At 56.7% G+C, this 12982-nt stretch overlaps 1 protein-coding gene across 1 annotated transcript in view; it reads left to right on the top strand.

Annotated features, from left to right (window-relative positions):
- NKD1 (NKD inhibitor of WNT signaling pathway 1) overlaps positions 1-12225 on the top strand; it is an 83867-nt gene extending 71642 nt beyond the window's left edge. Inside the window, exons 6-10 of the mRNA XM_030299041.1 lie at positions 276-371; positions 5770-5917; positions 6453-6537; positions 7917-8044; positions 8749-12225. Of these exons, the coding sequence (XP_030154901.1) occupies positions 276-371; positions 5770-5917; positions 6453-6537; positions 7917-8044; positions 8749-9338 (1047 nt within the window). The 3' untranslated portion in view covers positions 9339-12225. The remainder of the gene's footprint in view (positions 1-275; positions 372-5769; positions 5918-6452; positions 6538-7916; positions 8045-8748) is intronic.
- The last annotated feature ends 757 nt before the right edge of the window (positions 12226-12982 follow it).

Raw genomic sequence — 12982 nt, 5'->3', positions numbered from 1 at the left:
GAGGCCACAAAGAAGCCTCGTCTCACACCCCTGACTCACACCCCTGGTGTTTCCTTTGCCTCCAAAGACCCAGATGCGGTCTGGCACCCCTGTGGGCATGCCTCCCTGGGCCAGACCTCCGGTGCCCGGCCTGGCCTCCCCTCTGACCCCTCACGTCTCGGTCATTTTGCTCTTCCTTCACACAAGGTCTGGGGAGAGCAGCAGGGAGGTGGCAGCCCCAGAACCTGGCCCCTGGGCGCTCCAGCCACGCCCATGTGTTGTCTGTTCATGCCCAGGAGCTACAATGTGATGTGTCTGTGGAAGAGGACAGCCGGCAGGAGTGGACCTTCACCCTGTACGACTTTGACAATAATGGCAAGGTCACGCGCGAGGTGAGTGCACGTGGCAGGCAGGGGGCCACTGGCCATGCCCTCGAACACTCCTGCCCCTTCTCCTTCTCCTAAGGCCGGTCCTGCTCCCACAGGCAGCCTGATGGGCGGTGGTGGGGCGTGGGGAGGGGAGCAGGGCCGCTGGAGCTTCAGGGAGACCTGGAGGAATGTCCCAGAGCTGCCTGGTGAGTGGGCAGAGGTGACAGGAAGGGGCGGCCGGCTCCCTGGGACTCAGGCCAGGCGCTGCTCCCACTAGAGAAGGGGAAGGTCAGGAGGCAGGTGCCTGAGGTCCTGCCTCCTCCCGTCTGTAGTCCCAGAGCTGGGACCACCCCAGGCCACCTCCCACCTCAGCCGGTCTGCCCGGGAGCCGGGGCCAGGGGGGCACACAGAGGCCAGGTGGGGCCTCCCTGCACCCATACAGGAACGAGCACCCCCAGCCCCGAGGGCTGTGTCAGCGGCTCTGTGCACGGCCGTGTCCCAGGCCTGTTCTTCGACACCCGTCTCCCTCCGAACACCTGTGTCTCTCCCCTCGGCCCTCCTGCCACGCCTCTCTCCTCCCTGTGTGCCTCTCACCCTTCTCCCACGCCTCCGTCTGAATATTGAGCACCCGCTGTGTGCATCCACTGTGCCCTAGGTGTGAGGACAAGGTCAGGGGGGACAGTGCAGACAGAGTTCCCAGCCTGTGGCTCTGGCAGCTGCTTCGGGAGGCAGATCCCAAGCAGTCACAGGACAACCGTAGGCGGTGACGTGTTCAGTGAAGGAAGTAAACAGTGCGACAGAGAGGGACCAGTGTGTCTAGGGAGGCCTCCCTGTGGGGACAGAGTCCCGGGCTTGGACCCAGCAGGAGTGCTCCGGGTGTTTAAGGAACCGGAGGAGACCGGTGGGTTCACCAGGAGACATGGCTGCGGCCGGAGCTGGCAGGGCAGGCCCTGGCTTTGAGCCCTGGTGCTGAGGGAGGCCACTGGTCGGTTAGTTTAAGCAAGAGCATGACCTGGTCTGAGTTCTTGCAGTCCCTGCCTCCCTTTTACCCTGGACCTTGGCATCACCCCTTTTGCCTCCTTATTTCTTTCCCTACTGTTCCTCTGTGACATCGTCTCCCTGGAAGCTCTGGTTTCCAGACGTGTGACCCGTTACAGGTCTGCAGAGGGGTCCGAGATTAGCATGGCTGGCCGCCTCTGGCTCGCCAGGGCATCAGGGGTGTGCCCAGAGAAGCTTTGCTGTCTTGTGTCCCTACCTGGTGCAGGGCTGGGGGTTTTCTTTTCTGTGGGTGGTGCAGGAGAAGCTCCCAGAGGGGAGACCTGGCTGGAAAAAAGGGTGTCTCTTCCTCAGCCGGGGCTTAAGGAACGTTAGAACAGGGGGAAGAAGCCATGAGTGACTTTTAATAACTCAGGACTCCTTGGGACATACGTGACAGAATCCCAGCAAACTGGTATAGGTTAAAAAAAATAATAATAAAGAAATATATTGGTTCATGTAACTGCAATGTGGTCCGGGGCACTGACTTCAGGCACGGCTGGATCCAGAGGCTCAGTGTCGTCAGGACTAGCTGTCCTCGTGGCTCTGTTTCCTCTGTGTTCCTTCATTGTCTGGCAGCCTTTCCCCTGGCCAGTAGCAAGGTGGTGGCTGACATTTTACTCTCTATCTGAGACTCTCAGCGACCCCCCCCACCCCACCAGGCGGAAGTTCCAGAACTGAATTTCACTGGCTCCGATTGCCTCGCACGAGTGGCCCTGACCCAGTCGTTTTTGCCATGGGTTTGTGATGTTTCAGATGGCCTATTCTGGGTCAGGTGCTCCTTCTGGAGCCCAGGGGAAGTTATGTGATGCATGAGCCACACAGACTGAACGTGAACGTGCGTTTGGCTCATGAAGTAAAATCAAGGGGCTGTTATTAGGGGATCGTGGGCAGGCAAAGACCCCGAGAGGGGCCTGGGTACTTGGGAAGCAGCGAAAACCCTTGCTCGTGGAGGCTGGGGATGGTCCAGGTGAACCCCCGTCCCCTCCAGCTGTGGTTCTTTGTGTGAGGGGTTATGGTTTTTCCAGAGTCAGAGCCACTGTTCTTCCCCATCCTGTTTGGGAATATGGCAGCCGTGGTGTAATTACCTTCACAGGGGGACACACTGCAATCTGGAAACCTGGTCAGGTGAGCTGAGTTGCGGAGGCCCCGAGCTGTTTGTTAAGGCCACGCAGGCCGCCAGGCCGGGCTTCTCAGGGGTGTGGCGGCATTGCCCTCTCTTCTGACATGTGCAGTGGTGAGGGCCATGCCGCCTCTGGTCGCTGCCTTCTTCATTCCTTTCCGGTTCGGAAATGCCGAGGGGCCTCACGTGCTGACCGTAAAAGGGTCGCCTCCCCCCGCCCCGGCCCCCCAACCTTGGAGGCCTCACAGGAACCTGCTCGCAGACACCGCTGTCTGATTGTGCGTCTTGCCTTCCTTTACCCTTGGCAACCAGAGGAAGAGCAGGGAAGCGAGGGTTTCCAAGGAAGGTGCTCCCGCCCGGCCTGGAGAAGGCATCGCTGGATCGTGTCTTCCTTCTGCTGAGGAGCGAGGAGGTTGGCTTCCGGTCCAGGGAGAAACCAGCCTAGTGTTTCCCTTGGTCTATTTTTAGCCCCAAGGCCACTCCTCAAACCTGGCTATAAATACCGGTCCCCTCCATACTCTCCGGCTGTCTGCGTGCGTGCTTCTGTGTGCGAGGGCAGAGGGGCTCCTTCCTCACCGCGGCTGCAGCCCGGAGCCGGCGTCTGGGCCAGCTTCCCAACTCGGAAGAAAGCGCCTGTTCGTTTGGGCAATAAATATTCGCAGGCACCTACTTCTGTGTGCTGGGCCCCGTGCAGGCAAGAGTTGATTTTTCAGCCGGGATTGCCAGAGCGTGCCGGTTCCTAGAGCCCGAATCCCTGGGCCTCCTGGCTTGGGATGACGCTCGGGGGGGATGATGTTGGAGGGCGTCACTTTCCTCCTCTGTAAAATGGGGATTTGACGCCTCCTTCTTGGGCTTCCTAAGATGGTAAGAGGGAGGGGGCAAACGTGGCTGTGCAGAGCAGCCCTAGGGAAGAAAGGAGGAGTCCCCTGTGGGCCTCGCCAGAGGCGGTGGGATTGCTGAGCAGGCCAGCAAGCCTGGGTCTCAAATTGGCCGCTTCCACAGATGTTCCAGCCCAGCCCCCCAGAAGGTTTTGTTAAAAATTAAGTTATCAGCCTGGGTGGCTCGGTCGGTTGAGCGTCCGACTTCGGCTCAGGTCATGGTCTCATGGTTCATTTGTTCGAACTCTGTGTTGGGCTCGCTGCTGTCAACGGAGAGCTGGCTTCAGATCCTCTGTCCCACACTTGTCTCTGCCCCTCCCCTGCTCACACACACACTCTCTCTCTCTCAAAAAGAAACATAAAAAAAAAAATTAAGTTATTGCAGGCAACGAAAGTAAAAATAGATACGTTGACTACATCAAAAACGGGGCGCCTGGATGGCTCAGTCGGTTGAGCGTCCGACTTCGGCTCAGGTCGTGATCTCACGGTTCGTGGGTCGGAGCCCCGCGTCGGGCTCTCTGCTGTCAGCACGGAGCCTGCTTCGGCTCCTCTGCCTCTCTCTCTTCTCTCTCTCCCTCTCTCTCAAAAATAAACAAACGTTAAAAAAAACCATTTAAAAAGTTTGAAAACAAACCCCAAACCGAAAAGAGCAAGTGCCACTGAGGAAGGGGCACGATCAACCCCGCGTGCTGTCGGTGGGGATGTGAGACGATGTAACTGCTTGGAGTTGGGAAACAGCACGGGGGCTCCTCGAACGACGACACGCAGAATCGCCACGGGACCCGGCCATTCTACTTGTGAGTACACACCCAAAAGCAGGGTCTCGAGGAGATCCTTGCGCACCGTGTTCACAGCAGTGTTCTTCACAACAGCCGAAAGGCAGAAGCCACCCAAGGGTCCGTCCACAGATGAACGGATAGACGCATCCACACAATGCAGCATTATTCAGCCTTAAGAAGGAAGGACGGGGGCGCCTGGGTGGCGCAGTCGGTTAAGCGTCCGACTTCAGCCAGGTCACGATCTCGCGGTCCGTGAGTTCGAGCCCCGCGTCGGGCTCTGGGCTGATGGTTCAGAGCCTGGAGCCTGTTTCCGATTCTGTGTCTCCCTCTCTCTCTGCCCCTCCCCTGTTCATGCTCTGTCTCTCTGTGTCCCAAAAATAAATAAACGTTGAAAAAAAAAATTAAAAAAAAAAAAAAAAAAGAAGGAAGGACGTTCTAACACGTGCTGCAACGTGGGCGCATCTCCAGGACTTTCCGCTAAAATGACAAGGCCAGTCACAAAAAGGCAAATACCGTGCGATCACCTGGAATGGCTTGTCATAGAGACGGAGGGTAGAATGGTGGTCGCCAGGGGCTGGGGAGGTGGGGAGCTGAGAAAAACTAAATGAGAATTATCCAGTATCAAAGAGTCTGAAGATTTAGCAGGAGATTCTGGACCTCCGGGGTGACCCTCACTCAGCTCGCATGGCCACAGGGCAAGTCAGCTGTGGTGAGTGGGAGGCACCGTTGATGGGTACGGAATGAAGCGACGGCTGAGCCCGTCTGTGTTTACGAAGAGCCGCAGGGCAGATAACTGGCCTTCTGTGGGCCTGACCTATAGAGAGGAGACATCTCTTCCAGAGGTTTCCTACATCACGTAAAGCCGGAAGCCCCGCCTCAGACAAACGACCTTAGCGGATGCCCAGAACAAAGGGAGACCCCGTTTATCCCTGCATTCGCCGGTCAGAAGCGTCTGAGATGTTTCTCGGAGCATGGGTTAGACACCAGTGTTCTGGCTGAGGGGACAGCTTGAGGCCCAGAGACAAGATGAGATTTGCTCAAGTTCTCCCAGGGTATTTCATCTTTAGGGACACATCTGCTTTTCCATTTGCATTCAGAAGGAGCTCACCAGACCTGAAGCAGGTGCTGTGGGTGCCTTTCTTCCCAGCAAGATCGCTGACCTGCTTCTAGGTTGACCTGCTGCTGTGGTGGACAGTGCCCGCCATAAGACCTTTCTCTGGTGCCCGGGAGCCGGCTCAGCCTTTGCACGACAGCCCGGAAGCCCAGGGGCTAGAGCATCCCTGGGGTGGGGGTGGGGGTGGGGGCAACTCTCAACCACCGAGGGACGGGAGTTTGCCGAGGTGGGTTCCACACAGTCTTTCCGAGGGCCCAAGTGGACTGAGCCTGGTTGGCCACGGCCATACCTGCTCGGTCGGGGCATCCACTGTTTGCTGCCCCCTTGCTTCTGTGTCCCAGGACCCCTTCTCAAATGAACCTCTCACGTGCAAGTTTGTGCCTTCGTCTTGACTTTGGGGGAGCCGGGGGGCTTCACCGGGCCCTCTGATTCCTGGGTTGTCGAGACACTGAGACTGAAGCCCCGGGTGCCTTTCTGCTTCGCTCCCCTGCAGGACATCACCAGCCTGCTGCACACCATCTACGAGGTGGTTGATTCCTCCGTCAACCACTCCCCGACGTCGAGCAAGACCCTGCGGGTGAAACTCACCGTGGCCCCCGATGGAAGCCAGGGCAAGAAGGGCATCCTTCTCAATCACCCTGGTGAGGGGTTAGAGGGCCGCCCGGGCCACAGGGGCCAGTCCACTGCAAGCTCTCGGAAGGATCACACCCCTGCCTGGGAGGAGCGGGAGCGCGTCCTGGGGGTTTCCACTGGGAGCGACTCTGTGGACAGGCGGGATTTGAGCGGGTCCTTGAAAGAGCAGGATCTGGATAGGGAAGGGATCACAGGTGGGGGGCCCTGTGGAGGCAAAGCCCTGGAGGGGCGCGTGGGCATAGCTGCAGCTACAGTGAAGGCTTGTGTTGTGATGAGCCTGGGCAGGGCATGGCCTTGAATGTCAGCTGAGGAGCCTGGGGAGGAGGGGAGTCTAGCCGGGGAGACGGTAAGGGGACAAGTAGCCGCGAGACCCCCCTGTCTGGTCCTGGCTTGGCGAACCCCTTCCACAGAGCCACGGCGAGCTGCCGTGGGCCACTTGTCAAGGGCTGCATGCCAGGGAGCTTAGAAAACCCCAGCAGAGCCAGGAAGCTGGCGGACGCAAGAGCAAACCGCTCACCCGGCTCTTTCTGGGGCGGGACTCAGACCTGCAGAGCACGAGGCCCAGAGCGGAGACCAAGCCCGCCGAGGAGCTGCGCAGCTGGGAGAAGAAGCAGCGAGCCCCGCTCAGGTACACCGGTTGCGGGAGGGTGGACGGCAGCCCAGTGCACCTGAGCACATATGGAGCGCCAGCTGTGTGCCGCCTGAGCGGCGGTGGGGGGGAGGGCTCCCGACTGTGTTCTCTTCGGGGCGGGGTGGGGGGGGGCAGTGACTTCAGAGGACAGGCTCACAAATCAAGCTGAGGTTTTAAAAATAACTAAATATAGGTCCGCATTCCTTTGTCCCAAACGCTTTGGGCCCGAGATGTTTTGGCATTCAGCATTCGCCGGGTTTGAGACAAGGTGTTCTCGGCGTAGTTACATATTCTGTGTGGTGTCTGGGCAGCACCTTGGGATTTAGCGCACTGACATTTCCGCACGGAGCCGCGGGACTGTCCACGTGGAGTGATGGAAAGGCTACAGCTACCTTCACATCCGTTTCGGGCAGCGTGGCTGCCTGACAGGTCATGAGCAGTCTTGGTCTTCGGGCTTTTTGGGTTTCAGAATCATGGCTAAGAAATTGTAAGGCCGCAGTTCTCTTCCGCCTGTTGTTATTTTGTTAACTGCAGGGAGGGAAGGGAAGAGAAGAGAGGAACGGCAGGCAGTATAGGAGGCGAGAGGAGGCCTCAGTGGCCCAGAAAGGCAGGGGCGGGGTGTCTGTACCTGTTGTGAAATGGAAAGGAAGTGGCCGGAATGTGAGAAGCACGAGCCCAGAGGGAAGAGAGAGAGAAGGCAGTCCAAGCAGGGGCCGAGGCTTGTTGTGGGGAGGGGGCTGGGAATCCAGGCATCCGGGCATGCAGGCTAGCTGTGCTGGGGAGTGGGGAGGGTGAGGGAGGTGGGGCTGGCAGATCAGAGAGCCTTGGAGGGGAGAGGCAGGGAACCCAGGCTCCCGCAGTGGGAGAAATGTGGCCTCTGGGGGCACCTCTGTCCCCACCCCCTTTCTTACACATGCACACACTGGTAAGGCCCATTCTGGGCTTTGGGGCCGGGTACAGAGCCTGCCACCCTCTGCGGCAATGGCTTGGGAGTTTCCGTCCACACCCTCTGGGGCTCCAGCCCTAAGAGGAGTTAGGCCTCTTGTCTGCAATGGGCACACATGGTTTGAAGCCTGACTTTGGGGCATCCTGAAGCTTTGACCAGTAACCTCTCACCTTTACTTTGGATCTGTTCAAAGCAGATACCTATCTGGTCCTCCCAGAAGGCCCAGGGAGGCCGGAAGAGGTCTTATCTCCGCCGTCAGGGAAGGAAATAGAGACACAGATTGCCGAGATGACCACTCCCTTCCCCTCACCCCCTTCCCAAGACCCAGAAGGAAATGAATGGAAAGTTCAGAAGGATTCCTCCTGGTGGCTCCCCAGGTGGGGGGGGGGCGGGGCTGCTGCCCACCCACTCACTTGCTTCCTTGTCATAGGTTCCAGGGGGACAGCCGTCTGGAGCAGTCTGGTTGCGACCACCATTGCGTGGACGAGAACATTGAGAGGAGAAACCACTACTTAGATCTCGCCGGGATAGAGAACTACACGTCCCAGTTCGGGCCTGGTAAGGGAGCTCCTACACCTGCAGGGTGGGGTGGGGACAGGTACAGCTTTGATTGGACGGGTTACAGAGTCCTCTCGGAGGAGATGACATTAAAAACACTTAAAAGACTAACACGTGCACAAAGCTGAACAAAATCAAAGAGCATCTTGGGGCCTACAATGCAATGAACACAGTAGTTCTGTGCCCCTACCCCAGGCCCTTTGCCCTGTCCGATTAGCAACATACTGCTCTGTCTTCCTCAGCCGTTGACATGTGTTGACGCCTTGCTGAAATAAATGAAGAGGCGGCCCACTTCATTTCACGCCCCCACCCCTTCTCCCCTTCCTCCCACGTGTAATTCCTGTGTCGGTCACCTCTGTAAGTGAAGGAAGATGCCTGAATTTCCTTCGTGTTCCCATGACCTCGGACTCGTAGGAGGGTCTCTGTCTCTCTTTCTCGTCCGTCTCCTGGAAGGGGAATGAATTCTTTTTAAGGACCCGACGAAGAAGCAGTTCTTCCCGTTTAGCAGATGGCAAAGTTCCGTTCCAGAGAGGTTCCTCCAAGGCAGCGAGGAGCAGTCGGGGCTGGGGGGGGGGGGGGGGCGAGAGGAGCTGTCAGAACAGTTAGTGTTCCGGGAGCACTGGGCGTGGGCGTGGTTTCGGGGGCACAGTGTGGCACCCGCACACAGTAGGTGCTCATGAAATATCTGTTAAATTGGTTCCTAGGCTCCCCGTCAGTGGCCCAGAAGTCAGAGCTGCCCCCCCGCACCTCCAACCCCACTCGGTCTCGCTCCCATGAGCCAGAAGCCATCCACGTCCCACACCGAAAGCCCCAAGGCGCGGACCCGGGCTCCTTCCACTTCCTTGACGCCCCATTCGCCAAGGTCTCGGAGGTCCAGCAGCGGCTCCGGGGCACCCAGGATGGGAGCAAGCACTTTGTGAGGTCCCCCAAGGCCCAGGGCAAGAGCGTGGGTGCGGGCCACGTGGCCAGAGGGGCAAGAAGCAAGCCCCCTCTGGGCCCCGCCGTCCCCGCGGTGTCCCCGGCCGCCCAGCTGGCCGCCAGCCCGGCCCTCCTCCCCACTCTGGCACCCCTCGGGCACAAGAAGCACAAGCACCGAGCCAAGGAGAGCCAGCAGGGGTGCCGGGGGCCGCAGGTGCCGCTGGCCGTGGGCGGCAGTGTCGTGGGGCGGGACCGCGTGAGGGACCTGCCCGCTGTGGTGGTGTACGAGAGCCCGGCCGGCCAGGCGGTGCAGAGACACGAACATCACCACCACCACGAACACCACCACCATTACCACCACTTTTACCAGACATAGACCCCTCCCCAGGAAGCCCCGCCCTGCCATATGAAGGACCCCCCTCCCCCTGCCCGCCCAGGCATTATTATTCTATTAATTATTGTTATGATGATGATTATTGTTATTAATAATTATTGTTACTCCACTAATATTCAGCTAGCCTCCATGTAGAAGATCTATGGAAACACAGAACTAAACTTTTATTTATATGTTGTGAGGACTGCATAACTTTACCCGAGAAATGACTCTGGGTTTGGAATTGGCCTGTCGACCGGCGGAGGCTCGCGCGGGCTCCCGAGCTGCGGTTTCCACGCAGGCTGGCCCACGCCCGTCCCAGCTCTGGGGGAGCCCCCGGCCAGAACGGTGCCCTTCCCCAGTCTCTTCCGGGAGAACGCCCTTACCTGGCCCGCTTCCAGAGACCCTCGAAATCTCCGAGAAGATAAACAGCTGCTACCTCTTAGTATCATTCTGATTTTATTTTGCCCTTAACTGATTGTAACGTGCTACAAGGGATTTCAGCGGACTGCAGACGCGTGACCTTCCTGGCTGTCGTGGTTTTTTACGTCCCAACCTAGGAACCCTAGCTGTCCTTTCTGGCGTTCTCTTTCACGCCTTTCCAGTGGGATCACGTCCTTGCCCAGAACCGGTCCCCTCTTCTCTGCCATGCACAACAGGAAAATACGCTTCTGGTCCTCCCTTCCGCTTTTCTCTCTTCTTTAGAAAGATACACACACATATTTAAATACTGCCCCCAAAACCAGCCTTCTCATTTTGGAAACCTCTGGAGAGGGAACCCAACCACAGAAACAACTGTGGTTTTCCAAGATCAGGCGCTTGTGTGTTGTTGGTTGTGGCCGAAGATGTAGAGACCTCGTGTTCTGCCGCTGGCAAATACACACGTTCCTACACGGTTCTCTATCGGAGCTCCTGTATCTACAGCCAGGTGCCATCTGTCCATTTCTATGTATCTTTCGATAAATATACACTCTCAGGTACCTGTTCTGGTGTGCAGAGATCAGTGGCTTGCTTCTCTAGACATTTCCTGAGCCCAGATGTGACCCGGTGTGCCTCCTGTTCGGGCCACTCTCCATCAGATGCGAATGGTCACTTGCTTCTCATTGGCGGGTCCTTTTTTGGGGTTTGGGGTCTGGCAGATTGGGAGAGGCTTGCTGGAGTCTAGAAGCTTGGAGGGAAACGAGGACAGTGGCCGGAGCTGGGACCCTGGAGTGGTGTCCTCCACAGAGCAGGATTTTATCTGATAAGGGCCCGGAGAGACTAGGAAAAGGGTCCCATGAGAAACAGATGACACACACTCACGTTGGGTAATTTGAGGGAATATTTATGAACTGTGGGCAGAGCCTCCGTTTCGAAAGAGTGCAGGATCGGGGGCTAGCAATGTGTGGGGCGGCTCCTGCCCCTGCAGTGGAGCAGAGGGGGGGGGCGTCATCCTCAGCAGCAGAGGGGTGGGGCTGGGGGGCCCCCTGAAGGAGCCGTGAGGGACCCTCACTCTGGGATGCAGCCAGCCTGTGGGGACCCTACAGAGAAATACGATGGATATCCTGGCTTCACTCCTTCCTGCCCTGCATCCTATCGAGACCCCATTGACTGAAGCCACTGGGAGCCGTGGGGCCAGAGAGCTGTTACTGAGGGTCATATGGACATTATTTCAGGGCAGACAGTGAGTGGAGGGACACAAAAAAAGGAATGGCCAGCTGCCTGCCTTTCTGCTGCTTGGTTGCCAGCTGGCACCCCCTCTTCCAGAGCCTCTGGTTTTGGTTTAATGTGGCTGGTAAGGAGTTGGTTTTGATAGTGAGCTCGGGGAGCACATCAGGCTCAGAGAGGTTAACTAACTTGCTTGAGATCACACAGCAGGTGGCAGAGCTGGGATTCTAGTCTCCCCGTCCCCCCCCCCTCCCTCCCCGTGATCCCTTTAACCACTGGAGCGCTTAACCACTGGATCAGGGCTTCCCTTGTTTTGAGTTGTGGGTTTCTATTAGCATCCAACTCAGTGGGAACGTAACCAAAGCAGGGAAGGCAGGGAAGCAGCTGGCTTGGAGGGGAGAGGAGCCAGGGTTTGAATGAAGCCCTCCCTCTCTGGGTTCGTACTTCCACCACTTGTCACCGGGAGGGGGCTGCTGGCCCTCTGAGCCCCATTACCACGTGGAAAAGCATCTTCTGCCCCGGGAAGCCCAGGGCAGGCTGCTGACTGGCCGGGCTTAGAGCTGGAACCGATTCCTGGGCCGATCCCCGTGGCCCACCTGGGGTCACATGTCCAACCTGCAGCAAGGGGGCGGGGTCTGTGCCAGAAGGAAGGAGAGGAAGGGTGCTAAGCAGGCAGACGCTGATGGGGCCCCAGGACCAGAACTGCCGCAACATGGAAAAGAAGCAGGAATTGTGTCCACACAGGGAGTATCTCTGCAGTGGCTTTAGAGCATTTCCTCAGCCTCTGAGAAGACGTCCCATTCCATCTCTCCGAGCCCCACGCCTGTCAGGATTCTATTTCTTAGTGACTGGGATTTATTTAAAATACCATTTTGAAAAATCGTGACAGGTGCACATGTTAAAGATTCGAATAGTTCAAAATGCTGTTCGGTAAAAAGTACACTTCCCTCCAGCATCCCTGACTCTACCTTCCCGGGCTGTTGAGTGAAGCCTGGTGGTTGAGGGCATAGACGTTGGGGCCAGGCTGCCTGGGTTCAAGTTCTGACCTCCTTAGCGTCGTGTTCCAAGTCGTACACCGTACTTCTCAAGCCTCAGTTTCCTCTTCATACAGGGGGATTATAAGAGACCTACCCCGCAGGGTTGTTGGGAGAATTCAGTGAGTTAACATATGCCCGGCCCCTGGGAGCACTATGAAAATGTTAGCTGCCATTATTTACAAGAATAAATGCATTTATAGAAGATATCTCTCCACTTAAGTTTTGTTACTTTTTTTTTTTTTTTGAAAAGACTTTACTTGTTTCGGAGGACTTTGAGGCTTACAACAAAATTGACGGGAAGGTTCAGAGATTTCCCATATACTGCTTACCTCATGCATGCACGGCCTCCCCCATAATCGACGTCTGTCACCAGAAGGGTAACATTTTTTTTTTTTACCAAGGATGGACCTACGGGGACACACTGTAATGACCCCAAAGTCCATAGTTTGCCTTGCGGGGGTGGGGAGGGGTTCACTCTTTGGTGTTGGACATTCTGTGCATTCGGACAAATGTGTAATCACATATCCATCATTCTAATGTCATACAGAGTATTTTCACGGCCCTAAAAATCCTCTGTGCTCCTCCCATTCCTCTCTCCCCTGCCCCGTTTTGTTATTTTATTCAATATTTCAAACAAGATTTGAAACAGAAAACTGTGTAACAGTAACTGCAAACTTACCACCCAGATCTTACAAATGCTGACAGATTACAATATTTATTTCAGATCTATTTTTAAGAAAGAAAACACTGCCATTGCTGCTTAATCCCCTTCCCGCCCCCACTCTTTTATTTTTACCCAAGGAGTAACATAGTATTCATACTCAGGCACTTTTCTCTGTGACCTAATGTATTTGGAGAGCTTCCCCCCAGCGTTTATAGAGCTCGGACCCCTTCGCTCTGACAGCTGCTCAGCCTTCTGTTCTCAGAGGCCCTGACACGGACTTGTCCCATCCCCCCTACCGT

The sequence above is a fragment of the Lynx canadensis genome, chromosome E2 (genome assembly GCF_007474595.2).
Source record: "Lynx canadensis isolate LIC74 chromosome E2, mLynCan4.pri.v2, whole genome shotgun sequence".
Lineage (NCBI taxonomy): Eukaryota > Metazoa > Chordata > Mammalia > Carnivora > Felidae > Lynx > Lynx canadensis.
Note: the sequence above shows the minus strand (reverse complement) of the source record. Positions and strands in the feature narration are given on the sequence as shown.